The 25718-nt window shown below is 36.1% G+C and overlaps 1 protein-coding gene across 6 annotated transcripts in view; it reads right to left on the bottom strand.

Annotated features, from left to right (window-relative positions):
- Positions 1-25718, bottom strand: part of LOC129727360 (LIM domain transcription factor LMO4.1) — an 81754-nt gene that overhangs the window by 13433 nt on the left and 42603 nt on the right. For 2 of the 6 annotated variants that reach the window (XM_055685166.1, XM_055685147.1), the window contains exons 2-3: positions 662-975; positions 468-608 (exon numbers count right to left, since the gene is read on the bottom strand). In XM_055685166.1, the coding sequence (XP_055541141.1) occupies positions 468-608; positions 662-972 (452 nt within the window). In that variant the 5' untranslated portion in view covers positions 973-975. The remainder of the gene's footprint in view (positions 1-467; positions 609-661; positions 976-25718) is intronic. The other 4 variants (XM_055685157.1, XM_055685138.1, XM_055685182.1 and 1 more) reach the window with 3 other exon arrangements.

Below are 25718 nucleotides of genomic sequence, written 5' to 3'. Positions count from 1 at the left end.
GTGCAGCAGAGGGAAGCAGCAAGCGTTGACTGCCGGAATGATAAATTGTTAATGTTATTATACAGTTCTATTATCCACTTGAGTGAGGGGCAGGAAGGCTGCCCCGAACGAAAGGTCAGTTGCACATAAGTCACATTATGTATTCATCAAAATACGACGACGCCTTCCTGACGCGAAGTCGAAGACGCAATTCCCCACAACCTGAACCGGTTGTTCCGAGTCCGTCGGAAATGGTTTTCTGATTTCCCTCCAGAGCTATTACCGGATCGGACGGGTGGAATTTTAAATGTCATTTTCTTCACTGTCGACGTTTTATATTTTTTCCTATTGTTTTTTTTTTTCAACACCCCTCCCACCGGTTGTCAAAAGTGGAAAACGAAACATCCGGTGCCCGGCATAAATAAATTGAGTTTTATGTGCCAAAGATAGTCGGTCATTTTGGTCCTATTTGTTTTTCCGTTACCTACCGATGGTTACACTGCTGACAGGCGAAACACTCGAGATGGTACACGTTGTTACGGGCTCGCATCACCATCTCGAAGGCCGGTATCACCTTGTTGCACGCGGCACAGAAGCCAGTGTTGCCGAATAGTCTGGAATTTTTTAAACTGAATTAACTCATCAGTTTGTCTTCGTGGTTGATCGAGTGCTGAATTCCTACCTTAGATAGTCCCTCTTGCACAGCATCAGATTACCCTTGGTGTACAGTGTGGAACCGACCTCGCCGAGCCGGCAATCGCAACATCCGCACTTCAAGCAGTCCTCATGCCACAGCAGATCCAGAGCCCGCAGTAAAAACCGATCCTGAATGTGTTTTCCGCAGCCTGCGCACAGCTGCTGGTTGACCTGGCCGCCGGTTCCATTCTGCTGGGATTGCTGTGAGTTGGCACCATTACTGGAAACACTTCCACTGTTGCTGAGACCGGCAGCGCCGGACGGCGCCTCGGGCTTGGTGACGTCCATCGTCATCATCTGCTGAAAGCAAAGAAACAAAAGCAGAAAAAAGCGCACGTAAATAAGACGATTCTTTCCGTAAGATAAGGTGCAAGGGCCCGGAAAAGTTTTTTCATCTTCTAATGGAGGCGATAAGTGTGCAATCGGCGAAAGCTGCATCGCATCCAGCGGATGGCCGCTGTTTCCGGTTTAGAACAGTGCCGCGCCGTGCAAAATAAATGTACAACAACGTCGGCCCGACAAGGACTTTTTAATTAACTGCCTTCGTGCAACATTTCAGCTGCAAGTGGAGAAAATTTATCGCTTTTTGCAAACTCTTTTCCTCCAGTGGCAGTGTGGGCGATTTTTCAATCCCAGTGTGGCGAGTGTTTTTTTTTTGCGAACGTCAATCGAAAGAGAGGCTAACCCTTTTCGTGTTGTTAGTTTGTGTTGTGTTTCGCTTTGTTTGAATGTTTTTTTTTTTTTTTTGCAATTCACGGACGAAAAATCAATTGGGAAATCGAACGATAAATTTGTTTACGTAGTGATTCGATGGAAACTTTGATTGAGATGTAGTTGCTTGTTTCGGTCAATAACAATCACTGAAGCAGTGCATAAAGCGTAGTCGTGCTAAGTATTTCTGTTTGGAAACGGAATTGACTGTAATGAAATTTTCTTGTTCGCTGTTAAAGTGTTACAATAAGTAAATAATAAGTACTATTTGAATAACCACTTTTGATAATGTATGGATTGAAGTTTTCAAAAATTAGGGTATGTTTCTGAGCACAATACAACGTCTTAAAAAATACGATAAATTTCAAAAAGTGTTCAAAAATATCCCGGAAAATGTTCCACAAATGCTGTATCTGACGTTTCAAAAATGTTTAAAAAATATACGACTTTACCTGAAACATTTCACTTTGTTTCATGTCCGACGTTTCGGCCCTTTGGACTTCGCCCTCTTCTGAAATGATCTATAAATTTTTTGAAACTTTTTAAACAGAAACTTTTTAACCTCAGGAATGCCAAGTCCAAAGGCCGAAACGTCAGATATCAATGGGACTTACCTTTAAACAATAACTGCCTGAAACGGCACAAAAACGTTTCAACAATTTCTCAAATATGCCTCAGAAATATCCTTGTCAATATCGGAAGGTTCCATTATTTTACTAAAAATGTCTGAGGATGAAAACTGTCTCAAAATCACTTCTATAAAGCGTTGAAATTGCATCAAAAATATCTCAAGAACGTTTCAAAATATCACTACATCGAACTAAAAACATTTAAAAAGATAACTCAAAATTGGAAGAAATGTTTCGAAAATGTCTTCAAAATTTGTTGATAATGATTTAAAAACTTTTTAAAAATATCTCAAAGAGCTCTTGAAATGTCTCAAAACTATCAAAAATATAAAGAAAATGTTTTTACAGTGTCTATTTTAAAAATGATTCAAAATAATCCCGGAGATTATCCAAAAATGTTCCGCAATTGTCGTATCTGAAAATGTTCCAAACATAACTCAAAACATGTCTCAAATTAGTATTGAAAATTTATCAAAAATGGATTTTTGTGGATACTTTTTTTGGGCATATTCGGGACATTTCTAAAACATTTTTGTTACATTTAAGACATCTTTGATATATTTTAAAGGCAGCTTTAAGTCATATTTGAGACATTTTTAAAACATTTCTATGACATTTTTGAGAAATTTCCAAAATATTGTCGAAACCTTTAAGAGACATTTTAGAAACGTTACGAGTAGAATCTTGTTCTAAATTTTCTATGGTATTTTTGATTATTTTTAAAAGTATTTTCGAATATTTTCGGTATTTTAGATATATTTTTGACGACTTTTTACGACATTTTTATGACGTTTCGAATAATTTTGAGACGTTTTGAAGACAGTTATGATACTGTTTTAAGTTTCGAGACATTTAAAGACTTCCGATTTTAAAATTTTTCCAGATTTTTAGTCTTGAGAGATGTTTTTTTTTAATTCTGAAAAAAATGTTATTTGGGATTATTCATTTCGAGATTATTCTGAATTATTTTGTAAACTTTACTTATTCATATTTGAAATATTTTCAACAATTTTTACATTGTTTTATGTCTGACGTTTCGACTCTTTGGACTTGATCCTCCTCAGGAATGATCCACAAATTTGTTGAAGCTTTTTAAAAAATACATTGAACCTGTTTGCCCTAAAGAAGGCCAAATCCCAAGGTCGAAACCGAGGACATAAGGCATAGTGAAATATCTTAAAAATGTCTCAAATTTACCTTTTAAACTGAGACAATAACTGCCTGAAAAGTCACCAAAATGTTTAAACAATTTCTCAAATATGCCTTTAGAAAAATTCTCAATAACATCTCCCAAAAGTGCAAAAAATTGTGTCTGAGAATGAAAACTATCTCTAAAACACTTCGACAGAGGTTCGAAACTGTCTCTAGAACGTTTCAAAACAATCGCTAAATTGATCTAAAAACATTCCAAAAATGACTCAAAATTGATTAAGAAATATTTCAAATATGTCTTGAAAATGTGTTGATAATGATTCAAAAAACTTTTAAAAATATCTCAAAGAACTCTTAAAATGTCTCAAAATTATCAAAAAGTCGAAGAAAATGTTTTTAAAGTGTCTCGTATACCTCAAAAATATCAAATGTACTTTAAAAATGTTTCAAAAATATGCCGGAGATTATCCAAAAATGTTCCGCAGCTGTCGTATCTGAAAATGTTTCAAACATATTTTTTTTGTTTTGAAAATTTATTAAAAATGTACAACTGTAACTGAAGCGTTTCACTATGTTATATGTTTGACGTTTCGGCCCTTTGGACTTGAGCCTTCTCAGGAAAAATCCACAATTTTATTGAAACATTTTTTTTTTCAAAAACACATTGAACACTTAAACGTTACAGAAGGGCAAATCCAAAGGCCGAAACTATGGCATAAGACATAATGAAATACTTTTGAAGTATCTCAACGTTATCTTGAACCTGCGTGAAACGGCGCAAAGATGTTTTGAAAATTTCTCAAATATGCCTCTGAAAACTACTCACTAACATCCCCTGAAGATCCCAGAAATTACACAAAAATGTGTAAGAATGAAAACTATATCAAAAACACTGTCATAAAGGCTTAAAACTGTCTCAAACATTTCAAAACAATCACTAAGTGATCTAAAAATATCCCAAACAATGATTCAAAATTAGTTTAGAAATGCTTTTAAAATGTCTTGAAATATGTTGGTAATGATTCAAAAACACTTTTTAAAACATCTCAAAGAAATCTTGAAATGCTTCAAAATTATCAAAAATTTAATGAAAATGTTCTTAGTGTTTCATATGTTTCAAAATGCTTAAATGTATTTTAAAAATGTTTCAAGATTATCAAGATTATCCTAAAAGGTTCCACGACGGTCACATCTGGAAATGTTTCCTACATATTTTAAAATATGTCTTGAAGAAGTTTCAAAAATATTTTCAAAATGTTTCCAAAATGTACAACTGTAACTGAAACAGTTTACGTTTTTTTTTTGCGCGACGTGTCGGCTTTTTGAACTTCACCCTCTTCATGAATAATCTACAAATTTATTGAATTTTTTTGAAAATACAAAGAACTTTTTTATTCTGAGGAAGCTCAAGTCCAAAGGCCGAAACGTCGAACATAAACTATAATAAAATTTGGATCTTCCATTAAGACTGGAAAGCTGCATCTCCCGTGAGATTTATGACGTTACAGTAAAAAACTTAAATATAACTCGAAAATATTTTAAAAATTTCTTATAAACATTTCAAAAACGTCTGAGAAATACCTTAAAAATGGCTAAAAAAATAGTTCCTGGAATATTCCTGAAGTCTCAATATGTTTTGAAACTATATGAAATATTACCATATAGTTTAAAATCACCATATAGTTTTGAAGGTTTTAAAAAAGTTTTAAATGTGCCCCAGAAATAGTTCCAGAAATTTTCAAAAGTGTTGCAAAACTTCTTTAGAAGTGTCTCAAAATCCATTTCCTTTAAAATATCACAAAACTGACTCAATAAAAAAATGTCTTAAAATTTATATTAAACAAAAATCTGTAAAATATTTCCAAAAAGGTTCGAAACTGTCTCAAAAAGGATTCACGCATATCTTTGAGTTGCCTTAACCCTCTAGTGTCCAAATTAATTTTCAGACGGACTTCGCAAAAATCACTTCGAAACTTATGAACATTTTTTAAGTTTTAATTGAAGACTTTTATAGGTTTACCTGAAGACCGTCTAAAGACGGTACTGGGCACTAGAGGGTTAAAAAACTCTTTAATGTCTCAAAACGTTTTAAAATTATCGTAATATTGTCTCAAAATGTCTGAAAAAATTTCTAAAAAAATATTTCGATTATGTGTTAGTAAAGTCTAGAAATAATTCAGAATAATCTCCAAAATGCCTATAAAGTTTTTCAGTTTTTTTTTCGAAAAAAATTTCTCAAAACTAAAAATCTTCAAATGTTTTAACATTGGCAGTCTCAAAGTCCTATGTCTCAGAACTTGAAAGAGTCTAAAAATTATTCGAAACGTTACAAAAATCTTTTAAATCTCAAACACACCTCAGAAATGTCTCTAAAATGCCGAAAAAAATTTCAAACATACTTTAAAAATGCCTCAAAAATACCATGAAAAATTTAAAACATGATTCTTCTGATAACGTTGCGATAATGTCTCAAAAATGTTATATGAATGTTTCAAATTTGTTTTGGAAATGTCTCAAAGGTGACTTAAAGCTGCCTTTAAAATATATCAAAACTATCTGAAATGTAACAAAATTGTTCTAAAAATGTCTCAATGAAGCTTTTAACAAGGTTTTTCCAACAGCGTTGTCTCAATAATGTTATAGAAATGTTTTGAAACTGCCTTAGAAAAGCACTGCCTGAAATATCTCAGAACTATCTGAAATTTAACAAAAACGTTTTTAAAATATCTCGAATATGTTTCAAAAGAGTGTTCAGAAAAACCTCAAAAATGTCCCATACATATTTCAAACATATCTCAAACCCCGTCTAATAATGTTTATTAAATGTTACAAAGAGGTGTCAACTATGTCTCAAATTATCTCAAAAAGGTTTTAAAACTATCTTAGAAGTGTTTCAAATCTTTTCAAAATTTACCTTGAAAACTATCACAACAACCTGAAACGGCACAAAATTGTTAGGGAAATTTCTCACATATGCCTAAGAGAAGTCCTCATAAATAAAGACACTTCTGTCTCAAAAATATTCCAGATATTTGTCAAAAATGTGTCAATTTTTTTTTACAAATGTCCTTAAACTTTATAATGTAAGAAATGTTCTAACAATGTCCCAAATGTGCCCCAGAAAAGTCATCAATAACAAATTCTGACCCTGTTTTGAAAATGTCTTAGAAAAGTAAAAGTCTCCAAACTCTTTTAGTAACATTTCTAGAATGTCACAAAGAGGTTTCAAAAATGTTACAGAAATGTTTCAAAACTGTCACAAAAGTGGTCCAAGACAACTCTTTTTAGAATGTCACAGAACTATCTCGAAAAACTTAAAAAGGCCTAAGTCTAGGTAAAATATTTTCGAGAAAGGTTTCAAAACTGTCTTAAAGAATGTTTTTCTTTTAATTATTCAAATATTAGGGTGGGGAATCGTTATATAGAAAAAACGAAACTTGATAGCAGAAAGCCAGAACCAACTTTTTTTGTTCTATTTGGGGCCCAAAACAATCCTAAATTCATCGGAAGTCGATTGGTTTTGTCTCCGCTTGGCGCATTGCATTTCAAATTTATATGGGGATTTGTATGGAAAAACCAACTTTTATGCATTTTCCATTCTAAAGAGCTCAAAATGGCTCAAACCATAGGTTTCATCAAATGGTACGTTTTTTGATGCCTAACAACTTGGCCGAAGACACTTAAGAGCTAGGGTATCCCGAAAAATTACTAGAGCTGTTCGAAGTTGAGTATGCCGAAATTTATGTTGCAAATTATTTTTTCTGCCAACACTGCCAGTGTACCGGCGTCAGTCAGATTTCCATCAGAAATAACCTCTGAAACACGTTGTAGATTCTTTCTACGCCTAGAATATTGACCTAAATTTGTTTGCTTGATCCAGCTGACTCTATAAACTTGTTACGGCAGGTTATTTCTGATGGGAATCCCACTGACGCCGGTTCTTTGGTAATGTTGGCTTCTTAGGGACATCCTAGCACTTCAGTGTCTTCTGCACAGTTGTTAGGCATCTGAAATAATATACTTTTACATAATGTAAAGCATTATTGAGCTCTCTAGAAAGGTAAATGCAAAAAAGTAGGTTTTCCCATTTAAATTTTCATACAAGTTTGAAATGCAATGCGCCAAGCGGAGACAAAACCAATCGACTTCAGGTAAGTTTAGGGTTGTTTGGGGCCCCAAAAGGACCCAAAAAAATTTGGTTCTGGAAAATCGATCACTTTGCCCCACCCTATTAAATATATCCAAATGTCCCTGAATATTTCGAAAATATCTCAAAAGCATCTTGAAGATGTCACAAAAGTGCTGAAAAATGGTAGAAGCTTCTTAAATATATTTCAGAAATGTTTAAACAGTATATCAAAAATGGTTTTAAAATCCACAAAAATGCCTAGAAAAGGTAATATTGTTTACAAAAAATTTTCCAAGCGCCCCAAATTGTCAACAAGATTAGAAATGTAAACTTTAAATGACACGAAAAACTCAAACATGTCTCAGAAAAATTTTACAAATGTCTCAAAAATGTCTACAAATGTCTCTCTTTTCGGCAGTTATTTTCTTCGGCCGGTTTCCTGCAGCAGTCTTACGCACTAACCTACCGAAGACGTTCGATACACCGTTTCCGATATGAATTTTCAGGAATGTCTCAAAAATGTCAGACTAGTTTAAAAAAAAATTCTTGAACCTCTCTTTACAACGTTTTTTTAAGCCTCAGACAGGTTTCAAAAAGTTCTGAAAAAGTAGAAAAATATTATATGTAGAACTGTTTTAAATCTACTTTTAAAGTGTCTCAAATGTGTCTCTCCAAACTATTTAAAACGTAACGAAAATGTTTTGAAAATGTTCTGAACGTCTTGAACATGTTACAAAAACGTCTCAGAAAAATGTTTGGACACCTTTAATAAAGTTTCTATAATGTCTCAAAAAGTCTCAATTTTTAAAAAATTTCTCAAAAATGCACCAGAAAGGTTGAAGAAAAGTCTCTAAACTTTCCTGACAACGTCTCTACAATGTCTCAAAAAGTTTTCAACAATTTTCTCAAAATGTCTCAAAAATGTCTCAGATATGTTTCGAAACTGCCTCAAAAGTATCTCAAAGATGTCTTGAACAACATCATTTGGAATGGTCTGAACACAGTCTGAAATACCACAACAATGTTTTGAAAAAAGGTTTCAAATATGTCTCAAAAGAGTCTTCAGAAATGTCTTCAAAATGTAAAAAAAAAACATCGTAACGACATACTTTGAAAATAGCTCAAGAAAGATTGAAAAATGGCTGTAATGTCTTATAATAAGGTTTCAAAAATGTTACATAAATGCTTCATTACATGTGTCATAAACCACCTCAGAAGTCTCTCAAAGATGTTTCAAATTACTCCTAAAAATGTCACAACACTATCACTAAAATGTTTCAAAAAAATCTTCACTTTTTGTTGAATATTTCGAAAATGTCAAAAAATTACAGGAGGGTTGTGTGCAAAGCCACGACCGCAAGGTTGAAGTAGAATACTTTTACAAGAGAGATAACCCGGCTGCTTACGTGTCAGTTATTTTTCCTAGTAAATAAATGTTGACCGTTCATTGGCAGTATTTAAAATTCTGTGCAGATGTAAATACGATTTCGCTGAACAGGAAAAGTACAAACTCTTTGCGGCGCAAACAAGTTTTAAAAGTCAGAGTATATGTACATGTGAATTCAAATTAAGATAATTAACTTTTGGTTAAAGCTCAGAACGAGAAAATATTAAATCTTCAATTCATTTGTTTGGTTGTCCTAAAAAGGACAGTTTGTTGTTGAATTTAAAATCGGATATGACGCCAATTGCATCTCTGTGTTACGCCGACAGCGGGAGTTATGGTGAACTTGCGTATGACGAAGGCATCGTATTACCTGTTTTATTGAGAAAGAAGAATATTGTAAAATTTTGTAAAGATTTAATTCAAGCAATATTACCAAATCGTAATCAGGCACTCTGATAACAAAGTTAAAGGCTGTTTTCACACTGAAAATCCAACAGCCAGCAGAAGTTTTGATTGCCAAAATCCAGAATGCTTGTGTAGTTGCCAAAATATGACAAAGCTTCCCCGGAGAAAGGCCGAAACCCCTCAACCGGCAAGGATGCTCCGATAGCAGGAAAATAATGGTTTCCCTAACCCCTAACCGTATTGCGGCTTGTAACATCAAGCGATTTCGTTTGCTCGCTGTTACGTGTTGCATCATGTTGCAACTTGGCAGCTGGGAGACGACGAAATTCTGTTCATGCTGATTGATTGAATCGACTTCATATTAGCTCTGCATTTATCGAACTAACTGCTTTTGTGAATGTCTTCTGACAGGGCAGTTTGTTATTCAAAATCGGTTATGCTGATCACAGCCTTTGCGCTGCCCCAACAGTGGGGGGTTCACTAAATGAAAAAAACTTAAAACGTTCCTAAAATGATTATATTAGTCTCAAATAATGGGTTAAAGTATCTCAAAAACTCTCGGAAATCTTAAAATGACTCTAAACTGTCCGAAATTTCACAAAATCGTATTTAAAAACGTCTTCAGAACTCAGAAATGTCTCGTAGCTATCCCAAAAAAAGGCCCCAAACGTATTTCAAAAATATGTTAGAAAGGTTTAAAAAAAATCCTTAAACTCTTTTTATTACGCTTCTAAAATGTCCTAAAGAGGTTTCAAAAATGTTTTAAAAAGGTTAAAAAATGATACAAAAATGTTTAAGGCTACCTTAGAAGTATCTCAAATATTTCTCTCAAAATTATCTGAAACTTCGCAAAATTTTTTTGAACATTTCTGAAATATCTCAAAGAAATTCCACAATGTTCTAAAAATGTCTCGAAATTATTACAGATATGTTTCAAAACTTCCTTCGAATCTTTCAAAATTTATTTTAAAAAGTTTAAAAAAGTTCTCTAAACTCTTCCGATAACGTTTATAAAATGTCTCAAGAAGGTTTCAGCAATGTTTGGACAAGGTTTGTAAAGTGTTACAGAAATATTTAAACTACCTTCGAAGAGTTTCAAAACTGCCTGTAGAATGTCTCGCGAATACCCCCGCAAAACCCATATAAATGTCTTCAACCTGTCTCCAGAAATGTTTCAAAATTGTCGACAAAACATCACAAAAACATAGGAACTCTAAACATGTCTTAAGAAAGTTTGAAAAATATTTTCCAACAACGTTTAACGTTAATAGGTTTTACAATGTTTTGAAAAGGTCTCGAAAATTTTATAGAAATGTTTCAAAACTTCCTTCCAATTTGATCAATGGTATCAAAAGAAAGAACAGAAATGTTTTAGAACTGCCTTACAAGTGTTCCAAAGATGTTTCAAAACTGCCTTTGAAATGTCTCACAAATACCTTCAAAGCCTTCCAAAACTCCTAAAAATTTCCTAAACCTTTCTTTACAACGTTTTTAAAAGTCACAAACAGGTTTCGAGAAAGGAATATATTACAGAACTGTTTTAAAACTACCTTTGATGTGTCTTAAATTTGTCTCTTCAAACTATCTGAAACGTAACCAAAATGTTTTGAAAATGTTCTGAACGTCGCGAACATATTACAATGACGTCTCAAACAAATTCAAGGAATCTTTTCAAAACGTTTCTATAATGTCTCAAAACGGCTCAACAATGTTTTAAAAATGTCTCAAAAATTCACCAGAAGAAATGTCTCTAAACTTTCATAATAACGTCTCTACAATGTATCAAAGAGATTTCAAACAATGTTTCCAAAATGTCTCAGATCTGTTTCATAACCGCCTCAGAGGTCTCTCAAAGATGTTTCAAATTACTCTTAGAAATGTCACAAAACTAAATTGCTTCGAGAAAATCTTCACTTTTCGTTGGATATTTCGAAAATGCCAAAGAAACGTCCCTCAAATGATTGTATTGGTCTCAAAATGCCTAAATGATGTTTAAAGAATATTTTAAAAAATCCCTCAGAAATCTTAAAATGTCTCAAAACAGCTCCAAAATTAGCGCCAAACATATTTCAAAAATATGCCAGAAAGGATTAAATCTTAAAGCTCTTCTTACAACGTTTCTAAAGTGTCTCAAAGAGGTTTCAAAAAGGTTTTGAAAAGGTTGAAAAAAGTTACAGGAATGTTTTAAAGCTGCCTTAGAAGTGTCTCAAACATTTCTTTCGAAACTATTTGAAACGTCGCAAAATTGTTTTGAACATTTATAAAATATCTTAAAAACATTTCCCAATGTTTTAAAAAGGTCTTAGAAATGTTTCAAATCTGCCTTCGAATTTTTCAAAATTTATCTATCAACAGAAATGTTTAAGCTGGCTTGAAGGGTTTCAAAAATATTTCAAAACTGTCTGTACAATGTGTCGCAGAAACCCCCGCGAAACTTCTAAAAATGTCTTCAACATGTCTCCAGAAAAGTTGCAAAATTGTCAAAAAAACATCACAAAAACATGTCTCAAGAAAGGTTGAAAAAAGTCTTACTATAACGTCCATAAAATGTTTCAAATAGGTTTTACAATATTTTGAAAAGGTTTCAAAATATTACAGAAATGTTTTAGAACTGCCTTACAAGTGTTCCAAAGATGTTTCAAAACTGCCTTTGAAATGTCTCACAAACACGCATAGGGACTTAATTATATTTTTCTGAAGAAAAAAAAATAAAAATTCAAGCAAAAGTATGCTCAGTTTTTTATTTTCATAATATTTCAAACAGAAAACTTGAAAGATCAAGATTTATGTTAGAAACAAATTTCATTCATTATTGTGGAGCTTTTAGCATAAGAACTTTGTTCCTCAGCTTCACCATTCTCAAGCAGATTTCGTGAATTTCAATTCTCCTCGGATTTTTTTTCTGTTTAACTTAATAAAAATCTTTTGCTTAACTTTTAACTGTTCGATTTTTGAGGTTTTTTTTTATTTCACTATCTTTGTTCCACTTCAGACGTACGATATCTTCGATTGTTTAGCGTCAAACAAAAGCATGCACGGCCGAGAGTGCGGGTATCAGTCATCCCAATTTAATTTGTGACTTTTTGTGGCAGGCAAATAGTTTCTGCAACTTTTCCCACCACGACACGATACACACGCTGTGGAGAAATTCGATTTTGGCAGCTCGGATAAGCTCCCGAAACGCCTTCCGGTTATTCGGGAGTCTGAGGTAAGAAAATTTCGAATATTTGCACCCCGGCCGAGGATTACTGAAGGTAACATTATCGCTTGCTGACTTGGATTGGGATCAGCCTAGTGGCGAAGAAGGGCAGGGGGAAAGTTCAAAGTCGGAATTTTATGCCGGAATCCCGACTAGAGGAATGTTTACCTTTATGTTAGAGCAACTTCTAGGTTAGAACTGAAGTACATCTTACTTGATCCTTTATTCCCCTCGCGCCCTTCCCGAAACCTTATCCGAATTGCCAACATTTGATACAAGAATTTTCCCTTTAGGGCAATGAATATGTGATGAGGAGCAGTAGCAGTGAGCTTAGAATAGTGCTCTGAAAGGCAACTTTGTTAGAAGTTGCTTCGAGACGCGTGGTTTCACCACACTTAACGAAATAGTTTTACAGTTTTGTGTAAGCGGAGAGCAAAGAAAAGGAAACTTTCCGCCCGCTCGATTGATACCGAGCCACTTGATCCTTATTAAATATTGAAATTCAATAGATTTAGCTTCTGCTGTTGGCACTTGTGGGATCAATATTGGATGAGCTGCTGTCATCGGGACACTTCCCCAGCACCGTTTCTTAGCCAGTTTTATCACCATTTTATGTTGCAAAAAAAAATCAGGTGAGATTTCCTCAGGAACCAGACTCGCGGTTTCAGCAATTAAATTCGATGTGTCAACTGTGGATTTAATTTACCACCGACGCCATTGTCCACCTTCCCCCACGGGGTATCTCATCCGCATCAGTTTCGCATTCATTTTGGCGAAACATTCGCGGAAGCGAACATAAATGGGATAATTGAATAACACTCGTGTCCAAGTCGGAAGAGTAGAGGGTTGTTAGTCCGTCCACCAGCATCAACCGGTCATCTGTATGTTTTTGGTGTGGTCAGGATGTTTTTTTCTTTCTTCTGTTGCCTATAGGTTGAAGTATGTAATTTGTTTCGGCGGAATTCTACACCGTCAGAACAAAAATTAGCACCGTGTCTGACGGTCTTCAGGCACAATTAGAGAAGTTCGATTAAGGGGGGATGCTTGATTTGAAGTACGCACTAGAATAATGAGAAAATGGCTTAATTCCGGGTTTCAGTTGGATAAAATCATATCACCGAACGATGATCAATCTAGATTTTAGAATGTCTAGGAAATTTGAGTTTTCGATATCTAGACATCGCAGCAAACAAGGAATCCCCTGAAAACCGTTATAAAACTGGCATAAAACCAATACATTGAAAGCGAAAATTTGCCGATGATGATATTACCGTCTATAATGATAAAAATGATGATGATCACTATCACTATTCCAGTCACCCAAAAGGCTTTCAAACCACCCAAATTGAAAAACCGAAATCCAAGACACGGAACGCCTCCTAGCGGTAGAAATACACACACACCATCCGAATTTTGATGAGCAACAAAAAAAAACGGCCCCTAGTTGATGATGACATCGGACTGACGAGAACGACGTTTGCAATTAATGTAATTAAAAAAAGCACTGCACGCAGCCGGTGCCGGATTGCACACCCTATTGCAAATTGTAGTTGTTGTTGTTGGTTTGTGCGGCGAAACGCCGGCAGTACGATGCGGAGGTGAGGTGCAAATAATGTCATTTGATATCCCGGTCACAAACATTGCTGCCGACGACAGCAGCATCAGCAGCCACGGCGGATTCGTGGTTGTTCGGTTTTTTTGTCCCTCCTTCTGCACTGACCACCATTTGGGGGACTGTAGTTACGGATGGCAATTTGAGAGTTAAAAATCGGTGTAATTCAATAAACGAAATTATTACTCCGAACGCGAATCTGTTCCGGCCATTTCCGGACAGTTGTGTCTGACATGGTGATGGATTTTGTGAGTTCTCGTCAAGAGCGTCCTCTTTCCATACAGAGGCTACTGTTAGCATTCTGTAGGTGTCAAAATCACTGCACCTTCCGCAGTGACATCTGGCGATACAGCGACACAATCAACCGAGCAGAAAAATATCAAAAAATGACACCGTAATAAAATCCTCATTTTCAACTCTTTCACCTGTATTTTCAGGTAATTTAGACAGGTTAGTTTTTTTTTTCAACGACAACCGATCAGCATCCCCGCTAGCATCTAGTCCATTCTAAGAGAAACCACTCACGAACGGGTGCGTGGTAATTAGACATTAATTACATCTCCACACACATTTGGTGTACGAACAGCCGTCCCCCCTCCCTTGACAGTCGGAATGGGATATTAGCCTACTGCGATGCAAACAAATTAAGTTAACAAATGACACTCGGCCGTATGTAAGTGGCAGCGAAACCGTCTGGCATCATCATCATCATCGTCGTCGTTCTAGCCGTTTGTCTGTTTTAAGCTAGATTCACAGCAGCTTCTACGGAAGGTGAAGACAATACTTCACCCATCGCACAACGTTGACCGTGTGAATCGACCTTATATCATATAGGGACGACTAGGGCCGAGAGTCGTGTCGACGCGGCGGTAATGAGTGTAGGATATGTTTACGCCATTATTAGCGTCGGAAGCCACACGGGATGATATGGAATAAGAAATATGTATAAACGAGAAACATTCATGAGAACGATTCGGAAAGGCGCTAATTGCCGTCTGTTGAGAAGAGAATCTTTCATCGCTTGCTAGGATGATGTGTCTGTTTTGTTTGCCACCGAAAAGAAAAACAGAGAACGAACGTTGGTGAATCTCCATTCCTAAGTGGTTTTCATTTTCAGTTCGCGCCATTAACCTACTTATGGGTAATTTCATTCTTGCCAGGGGCAGGTTGACACTAGAAGAGTTGTGTGTGATTCACATGAACAATTTCTTATCGTTTCAGTTCAGTAAAACAAAGTCTACCACCGTTTCATTAATCTTTCTCGAAAAAAAAACTAGTGAATGACCACGATAAAACAACAAAAAAACTAAAGCCTTGTTCCACTCGCTCCGATGCATCATCGTCACGACTATCTACGTGTGTCACAGGATATCTAAGGGGGAAATTTCCCCCTGGTATATTGCTGTTACTACACACTCTGCAAGCTACAAATCATAGCAAGCAGGAGAAGGCAGAAAAAAGCCTCGTCGTGTTATCGTTTCACGCCTGAGCTACAAATTGCATTCACTGTTTTGACGTTTGCCAGCGCATGATGCATCTTCCTGCTGCTGCTGCAAGGCTACTAGGATGCATTTCCGGCTCTCCCGCATGTATGCTTGCATGCGTGCAAGCATATCAGCGTTACAGGAAAGCGTCGATTTGAAGACACCGAGAAGGAATTGAATCATTCTAGTAATTCTAGATAGTAATTCAAAATCCACGGTATAAAATTGTTGGTTCCGGATTTTTTATTTTTTTCTTCGGTTTTTTAATTTGCTATTCTTGATTATTTTCTTACATTTTTTTTTCATTCCAATTAAATAGCACAGCAAAGCATTTTTTGTTTATAAGACGTAAACTTTATTCAAAGTTTTACTGCATTCTCTTCGCGAACGCCTTAGCGAGCAGTTGACTGTTGAGCACGAGCGACAATAAAAGAGAATTCCACGTGTTTTTCTATCAGTTAAAAGTTATCTTTTTTTCAATATACCGGTGAAATACTCCGTGATTAAGAATTTCGAAGGATTAACCGTTACCTTATGGCCGAAGGAGGAGGTCGAGGAGGTATTCCTCCAGACAAATTACAATCTGGTGCAATTTCGGAAGACTAAGACAAATTGGACGATTCACAGGCAAACCAATCATACGAGTATGCGGAAACAGACTTAGCTCCATACAGGGTGTATGTAGAGGTATTGGACAAATCGAAGCGAATTAACAAATTTTCTTTGGGATCAATTCTGCGACATTGTTACTGACATGAAATGTCTGGGGAGTAACAAAATCATTATTTTTTGCGATTGTTGGAAAAGTGCGAATTCACTGACAAAAGAAAAATGTCTGAAAGAGAAGGGATACAAAGCATACATCCCACGCCATTTGTTGTGTATAACCGGAGTTATTGGAGGAATAGCATCAGATATCGATAATAATGAGATTCTGAGTGGAATTGAAAGTCACTTTCAAGTTCTCGAAGTGTATCGTTTGAACCGCTGGGTCAGTGAGGTTGTAGGGAAAGTACCGTCAAACAGAGTAAGCATAACCTTCAGAGCTAAAGTTCTACCTGAAAAAATTAAACTCTTTGGAATACCAGTAAAAGTTCAACCATATGTTCGAAAAATAATCTTCTGTGATAATTGTCACCGATTTGGCCACAAGGGAGCTAACTGTAAAGCTAATAAACGGTGTGAAACGTGCTCACGTGTCCACGACAATGCCACAGAGGTGTGCCAAAATGCAGTCAAATGTCTGCATTGCAGAACTTCGGACCACCGTACTATTCACCCTAACTACCCATCACGCCAAAAAGAAAAGAATATCAAATCAATGATGGCTAGGAAAAATCTGACTTATATTGAAGCAAAGGAGTTGTTAGCGCCAGTTTCCACGAATAACTTTTTCGACGTATTGGCGAATTACGAGGAATTTCCCAGTGTAACCGAAAGTTTTGCTTCAAAAGCAGTAGCGAATACAAACATTTATCATAGCCAACAATCGTCCACAAAAGAAACTGGAACAAAAAATACCCGAGTTATTACGAAAAAGCCTTCGGTTGGCGTCGGAGGAAAGAGAAAACGACCAGAAGGAGAACAAGCATCAAATGATGAGTACATCAGCAGCAACAATGGCGTTGGGTTGAATAACCCGCACGCTACATCAGAAAAGGATCGATTGGAAGCAGCGTATAACAAAATGGCAGCTGACGCAGAAGAAAAAGCAAACCGAATTTCTATGCGGCACTCTTTCAACTCCCTAAAGTTAATGATTTGGTGAAAGAAAAAATTAAAGAATGCTCAAAAAAATATTTCAAATTTGATCGCGTAATTCAGTAAATCTTAGTTTATTGCAAGTACCATTTGCGACTTAGAAATTGTCATCTGAATAAAATATATAAAATTCGATATATTACAGTGCAATATTCAAAGTTTAGCAAAAAACAAAGATGAGTTATGTCGAGAATTGCAAATGGGCAACTACTCAGCAGCTCTCATTTCAGAAACAAGGACCAATTCTCAGTTTGAAGAAACCAGTAAATATCATATTCCTTATTACCATAAGTTTATTGAATCGAGAGGAGACTGCTATGGCGGTTGTGCTCTGTTTTTAAAACAAAATCTAGGATATACTACAATTGACCTTCCAAAGTTATCTGATGCCACACAAGCAATCGCTGTTAAAGTTTACTCTCTGGATTTAGCTCTAGTTTCGTTATATATAGCTCCTTCAATTCCTGTTAAAGACCTGGAAGAAGATTTAACCAAAATTTTTAGTATAATCAAAGATCATAGGAAAATCATTGTAGGAGGTGATTTCAACGCACACCATTACGCGTGGGGTAATGACGCCCACTACTCGAGAGGAGTAACGGTCATGAATGCAATAAATGATCATAATTGTAGTCAAAGCATTTATTCCTATTCAAATGAGCAGAAGATCAACAGCAATAGATTTAACCGTATGCAGTCCAAATATGCTATCCATGGTCACTTGGGAGACACTGGATTACGGCATAGGTAGCCATCATGTTCTGATAAAAATCTCATATAGCTCAAACAAAGTAGAAAAGTCGAAGTGGGTTTACAATTATAAGGAAATCAAAAGCATCAACCCAGAAAACTATAATTGTATAGAAGATTTCCAACAGATGAATTAAGCTTGATTTGGGAAGAGAAAAAATCAGCAAGAATAGCCTTTAACAAATCATCGTCTGTACCTCATTACGCTTAAGAGGAAACAAGCACTGTTCAATAGGTTGAAAAAACAAGAGCGTGAAAGAAGCTTTCGAACATTCGTAGAAGATATCAACCCTTTATTATCCTCGAACGACCTGTGGCGTAAAATAGAAATTTAACAGGAAAAAATAGAGAGACTGTGACTAACAATATATTATACGAAGATGCATCCCTTGCTGGAAAATTCTTAGATAAAAACTTCGGTGCTGATGACCCTACATTCATTGTAGATTCTAGATACCCAATAAATTATGATTTGTTTTATATCAGCAAATTCAATGAAATAATTAACAAGAAAAAAAAAGCTCGGCGCCTGGAGAGGACAAAATAAGTTACCAGATGCCTAAAGAATTACGATACGAAACGAAACTTAAGATAGTGGATCATCTTAACAGTATTTGGAAAGATTGTTACTTGCCCATGTCTTTAAAAACAATAAAGGTTGTCGCAATTCAAAAACCGGGGAAGGACCCTTCCAGTGTAGATAGTAAAAGGCCAATCTCTCTAGTGCCCACGTTGACAAAAGTTTTGAACACCGCAGTATTACAATCGCTTCTAACTCACATTGACAACAAAAAAATAATTCCGGACACCTCTTTTGGCTTCCGTAAAAACACCTCAACTATCACTTGTGCAAATTACCTGGTTAACACGATTAAAAACATAAGAGAGATAAATTTGTAACCGCAGTTGTTTTCTTGGATTTATCAAATGCCTTTAATGCAGTGAAAACCGTTACGCTGGAAAGGCAACTTTATGAATATAAAGTTCCAGAAGAAATAGTTTCATGGATATCTCTATTTTTGAAAAACCGGAAAATTACTTTTAGTTTAAAAGGGAAAACAATTGGAAGATTCGTATCAAACGGCCTACCCCAAGGGGATGTGCTCTCACCAACCCTTTTTAATATTTATACCGCAGCGCTCCACCTGATTGTCGACGACGATACTGTGCTTGTGCAGTACGCCGACGACTTTGAAATTGTAGTCAAAGCAAAGTCTAGACGTCTTTTAGAAATAAAAGTCCAACAGGTCATAGCTAATTTCATACAAGAGTTAGATCAATTAAATTTTCAAATCAATCCCGATAAAACAAATATTATGCTTTTTCAAAACAATAACGATACAATACCTCTAAAAATAAACAACGTGGAAATAGAAACAGTGAAGTCTCATGCTTACCTAGGAATATCATTAGATCGATTTCTAAGCTTTGGCATCCATATAAAAAACACGAAGGAAAAAATCACAGGAGGGTTGTGTGCAAAGCCACGACCGCAAGGTTGAAGTAGAATACTTTTACACAGCTCTACTTACGACTGTACATTAACCTACGGCCGGGCGAATCGGTTCGCGCCGCTTTTCGCGTTCAGCCTGGCAGAGGCCTAATTCGCACGGCCAACACAATAGAAAGGTGTTTTCACATTGAAAATTAGACACGATTTTACTGGAGTAAGTGTTGGCAAATGCATCAACCGTATTAGCGCTATCGCCGCTATCGGACGAAAGTCAGCCTGGCAGAGGCCGAGACGTGGTGAACAACCACAGGGCAAGTGATTTGTTTAATTTGAAGGCAGCCACAGGCGCAACCCGCTGCTATCCTCTGTTACTGCTGAGTGCTGATATCTGCTGTCAACGTTGTGGACGGTCCATCCAGTTCACCTTCCGACTAATGAATGTAGCTAGTTTTCCCAGAAACACTGTTTTATAGCCGAAGGGTGCTACGTAGTAGGCCACGCCTTTCAGTTCAGGTTTACCATTTCCCTATATCCTTTAGACGAATTATTTCACAATTCGCATTTGATTTTTGTATCCAGCGAATAAACACCGATGGTGCTCTCACACACGCAACGGTTTTAACTCGTATCTTATTGCGGTTTGTAACATCAAGCTATTTCGTTTGCTCGCTGTTGCGTGTTGCATCATGTTGCAACTTGGCAGCTGGGAGACGACGAAATTCTGTTTATGCTGATTAATTGAATCGACTTCATATTAGATCTGCATAGTCGAACTAACTGCTTTTGTGAATGCGTTCTAACAGGGCAGATTATTATTCAATGTCGGTTATGCTGATCGCAGCCTTTGCGCTGCCCCTACAGTGGGGGGTTTACTAAATAAAGTGAAAATTAGACAACTACAACAGAATTTGATTGCATCCCGCACAGAATGTCTGCTTGTGTTGATGCCAGAAAATTATTAACCTTCAATTATTTTTTTATTTGCCTTGAAAAAAGCATTTTACGGTACAAAATCGGTTACTGATTACAACTTTTGAGCTGCCCTAACATTGGGGGAATTAAGATACACGGACAACATGCACTGTGGAAGCTATTTCACATTCAGTAAATTAGACGGGTGCGACAAATTTAAATTGTAGGATGCAACACAGAATGCTTGCTTGCGTTGACAAAAATTATTAACTTTCAATGACTTGTTTATTTACCTTGAAAAAGGCATTTTGATTTCCAAAATTGGATTTCCTGATGGCAATCTTCATGCTGCCCCAACACGGGGGGAATAATGGCTGTCTGGCGACACACGCTGAGAAAAACCGCGCTGCTCCTGAGACGTGGTGACCAACCACAGGGCTAGTGCTGCTGCTAAGGAAGGACGACTGCTGTTGTCACTGTCTAGAACTATTATGAGCGGTTCCGGTTGAAACAGGCTCTTATATAGGCCAAATGACATGTTTTCAATTGCAAGGTATATGATCCTGTCGACCGTGCTTGGGAAGCAAGCATATAACGACCAATCAGAGGTCGAATTTTTCGTTTTGACAAGGCTTGACTGTTTTCAATAGTACAATAGTGTGGATAATAAAATTACAATTATCTTATTTTGGGGAGAATCTTAGAAGATTTTCCAATCTATTGCTGCAAGAACGAAGGAAATCCATCGAATACTAACCGATTTATTAGCATTTGAAATTGGACATATTTTTCACTTTTTTCGGTTTTAGATTTTCATTTCACATCCCTATGTAGCCGAACTTCCTGAGAGAAGTATTCTACTTCAAAATAATTGACCGATTGAATATGATTAAGGTAATCAACAGCACTAAACAGGGAGCACACCCACAATCTATGATAACCATTTATAACGCTATATTCCGTAGTATTATAGAGTACGGTGCACCATTATTCAATAATGCTAGCAAATCAAATAAACAGTTATTAAGCACTATCAACAATCAATGTCTCCGCAAAACTACGGGTTGCACTGAAACCACTCCGCTTAATTCTTTAATGGCAATAGCTGCCACACCACCTCTAGAAATACGCCAATACTTTATAACATGCACAGAAATAGCGAGGTCTATTTACTTCCAAAACGCAGTTGCATCACAATTAAATCTTTTAGACGGAAATGAGAATCCTGACAAACTTTCATACGTAGAATCTACTTTTGTATTAGAAAAAACCATTCTAGAGAAAATATCTCCTATAGTAACACGCGAAAAAAATTTAAGAAAAATTGACGTAGTCAATAACCTGGAAACATATCAACTGCAAAACATCAAACCAGTACAGTGCACCTACGCCAGGCAACACTATTCGTAATGAACAGTAGATATAAAGGTAGACCCCAAGTGTTCACTGATGCCTCTAAAAAAAAAGTCATGTGGAATAGGAATTTACACTACTTACAACAAAAATCGATACTCGTTTAAATTAGAAACAGAAACGTGCATTACAACTGCAGAAAATATAGCCATTGACACAGCGCTGTCCTTTATTGAACAAGACCAAGTAAGCAACGCAGTAATATACACTTCCAAATCGGCCTGTGAAATCATAGTCTCTGGTCAAAATGAAAACAAGATTCCTTCACTTATTCTAAATATTTTAAAGAAAGCAGCAGCTTGGAACGTCGCATTGCAATGGATTCCTAGCCACACAAACATCATTGGCAACGATATTGCCGATGCACTGGCTAAAAATGGCCTTACTGAGACTAAAACCTTTTCGAATTCAATATTTATAAACGATGCTTTTGGCAAATTCAAGAATGATATGCTTGATAAAACTAATTTGTGGTATCAGGAGTATGCATTGACTAAAGGTAAAATATTTTTTTTAGTTTCAATCAAAGTTTGAGAAGGTTCCATGGTTCACAAACAAAAATATAAATAATGAAAATACCAGGCTACTCAATAGGCTAATCACGGGCCATGATTGGTCCAGATACTGGAAATTTGAGATGAAACTAGTAGAAGAAGAAAATTGCGATTTATGTCAGTTACCCGAAACAGCAGAACACATTATATTGCACTGTAATAAATACGAAGACATCCGATCTAAATTCTCTTTCAACTCGAAGTACAATAATTTAATTGACGTTTTCAAAAGCAAAAAGTAAATTTTTAAAAGCAGCAAAAATGGATATTTGATTGAGCAACATTTAAGTAAGGTATACAAAAGAACGAAAGAGTGTCAACATAATTCAGTTTAAGTCGAGCAATTGCGATTGGGATAGACAACACAAATTACCACAGGGCCTTATAGTCGTAGCCACTCAGCCCTTACAAAAGAACCGTCCTTGACGGACAGTTCGAAAGCAAGAAGAAGAAGAAGAAGAAAGTTTTACTGCCGATTTTCAACTTCCGACCTTTCCTTAATAATCTATTTATATAATATTTAATAAGAAATCGTATTTTAACTTTTCCATTGATCTTTCATTATCGATTTTAAACTGTATTTTTCTCACTGTTTTGACTTTAAACGATTATATTTATGAATTTTTGCGTCACTTTTCAATCATTTGGAATAAATGTAGAAAACATTTCATAATTTTCAAAAAGTAAATTCAGCATTTCTTTAAGAACGAGTTTGTGGCCCTGAGAAGGGCCGATTGTAATGTGCACTTCACTGAAGGAATGAAACAATTTACTTGAAGTTCCTTCAAACACAGCGCTTGACTAGCTCTCAAAGCAATAACAAACGTACGGAAGTTGAAAATTGTTGACGAAATGTACGTCGCGCAGAATGGTCGTATGTATATCTACAAACAGTGTCAAACGCAGTCCGCCCCGTTTTTCAAATTCTTTCATTCTACCGCCTACGTCGCGCCACTTTGGCATTTGTGTTACTCCTCTCCATAGGTGTTTCAGACAATCATGCTGAATTTATCATCATCAAAACGCTACTCCGTTCAATCAAATTCGCAAAAAGACCCGTCTATATCGTACTGGGCTTCAATTCCCGGTAGGTCGAACTCATCGTCTGCTGCGTACTGGTCACTGTTGTCTAGAGAGGTGTTTTCCCGAACAAAGCGAGAAAGAAGGCACATTCGTTTTTTCGCAATATGTTCGAGTCCCAGTTTGTAAAAACTAAAACCAACCGACCACATATTTTCAATCAAAGCAGTAAAAGGGAGTTTTTGCCTCTAAAATAAAATTTAAAATTCAAATTTCATCGAGCGTGATTCAGTTCCACCCTTACTGTTTTGTTTTGACGATGAAGTGAAGTACACTGTTCGTTCGCTAACTGGGCTGAGGGCCTAGCCCAGTTAACGAATGTCGCTCGCTAACTGGGCTGACATTTCAAATGTCGTCAAATATCGAGGGGGATTTCGATGTAATGGCGCTAGGCAAAACTCTCAGCGAAAATTTGAAAATGTTTTAAACAAATACACTAAGAATCCTGACTAATGAACAGAAAATGGTAAAAATAAATTATTAGCCTTGCGTGTGCTTTATATGCACTAACCGTTGCCTGGAAACATATTCTTTTCATAAAACATTTATTTGACCTGGAAACGAATAGATAAATATCTAGTGGATCGCAAGTGTGATGACAACCAAAATCCATTGAACTGAAAAAATCAATCTCAATTCATTATACATGTGCTCCTCTCTCGTTTTGACAACAATATGCCAAACGCTGATGTTTGACGTTCATCTGGTTTTTAACTGGGCTATAGCCCAGTTAGCGAACGCCCAGTTAAAAAGCAGCCCAGTTAAACAGCACCCAGTTAGCGAACAGTTACTGTACTCTACCTTTAACTGTGTTCCAGCAACTTTAAACATTGTTTTCGAATCACTTAAAGTCAATTAAACAACGCTTCTCTACAAGGTCACCAATCATTTATTTAATTTTAGTTGAATGAGAAATATTACTGAAATTTACCGATTCACGCCATCAAATTGATTGACCCCAATCGAGTGTATTCTAAAACATATTACTCATGTCTGCCACCAGCTAACGTCAGCGCGAACAAATTTTTTCTCCAGTTGCATATCGGCAATACGCAACACGCAACAGTTGCACTCCTGGTTTCTGCTCCCATCCGACATGAGAATAATTCGATTGTTTTCCTTTTACGGCCGCAACACGACACGATCGGTTTATCGGTCCGGTTCCGCTGGTAGACAACATAAAAGAGATTTATATCTCGTACATTTGTATTCCGACTGTGCTGAACTTGAAATGAAAATGGAAAATAAACATCAAGAACAGAATGAAATGAAATTTACCTTTCGTATATTAGTATTCCTACATACGGAATTAAAACTTTGCGCAGATGATAAATTGAGAAAACATGAAACAAAGGCGGAGCCCATTTTATCATGTTAGAGCGAATATCGTGCACGATCTGACCATGACGCATTTATGCGATAACTGGAAGGATTCGCAATTGCATAATTCGGCTTTTTTCAAGGCTATTACATGTATTTGGAAGAGCACAATGAATGTTTTTTATTTTAATGCAACCGTGATTCGAAGCTGCTGCAAAGGCGCAATAGTGTGATGTTCGTCACAATTTGTTGATACTGTGCATAACCAGCGCACAGTGGTCCAATAAGACAAAAAGTAGAACTTAATTTCATAGCGCCTTTTACCTTCATCCTAGCTTAATAAAGTCTTCGGAACAATTGTTTGTATGAATGACCCGCATAATCGCAAATTGTCAAAAAAGATGAAAAGTTTACTATACTAAAAATAAAAAATAACTTTTTTTTGTGTTAAAAGATAGAATAGTTTATTCAGCAAAGTTGTAGAAGATTCAAAAATATGAATTTTGTTGAACAAATGAAAATCTTATCTTCTTTTGGTACAAAATTATAAAGTATATAACATGGAACTTACTTGAAAGTGAGTTTTTTGTACTTACACGCAAAAGTTGAAGTCTTGTACAATCGTTGTGTCTTCCCGATTCGCACAAATGTTGCACAGAAATCGCACAAAAAATGTGTGGAATGCATAACACAACAGTTGTACTGCGAATACATTGACATAGAATAAGATCGGAATATGTATCATTTACTGACACTTTATTTCTCACATCGAGTGTATTAGTGACTGCTACTCATGGAGCAGTGCAAGCAGCAACAACAACTTGTGAGCTGACTGGCATGCTACTGCTAAATATACCTTTTCAAAGTTAACAAATAGTAATCAGTAACACGAGCAACAGTTAACACCTTCATGGTTTTTTATTAAACTTTGCGATACGCTTTATATTTCTTATTTTCATAGTCACCACCAATTGAAAAAGTCGAATGAAAATATCAGTCAACATTTCACTTTGAAAAGAGATCTGGAACCTCTGACATATAAAACCTCATAAAACCCAGCTGCCAAATTCGCGTTTTTTCCCCACTTATCTC

This window comes from Wyeomyia smithii, chromosome 1 (genome assembly GCF_029784165.1).
Source record: "Wyeomyia smithii strain HCP4-BCI-WySm-NY-G18 chromosome 1, ASM2978416v1, whole genome shotgun sequence".
In the NCBI taxonomy this organism is placed as follows: domain Eukaryota; kingdom Metazoa; phylum Arthropoda; class Insecta; order Diptera; family Culicidae; genus Wyeomyia; species Wyeomyia smithii.
This window is presented reverse-complemented; position numbering and strand designations above follow the sequence as displayed.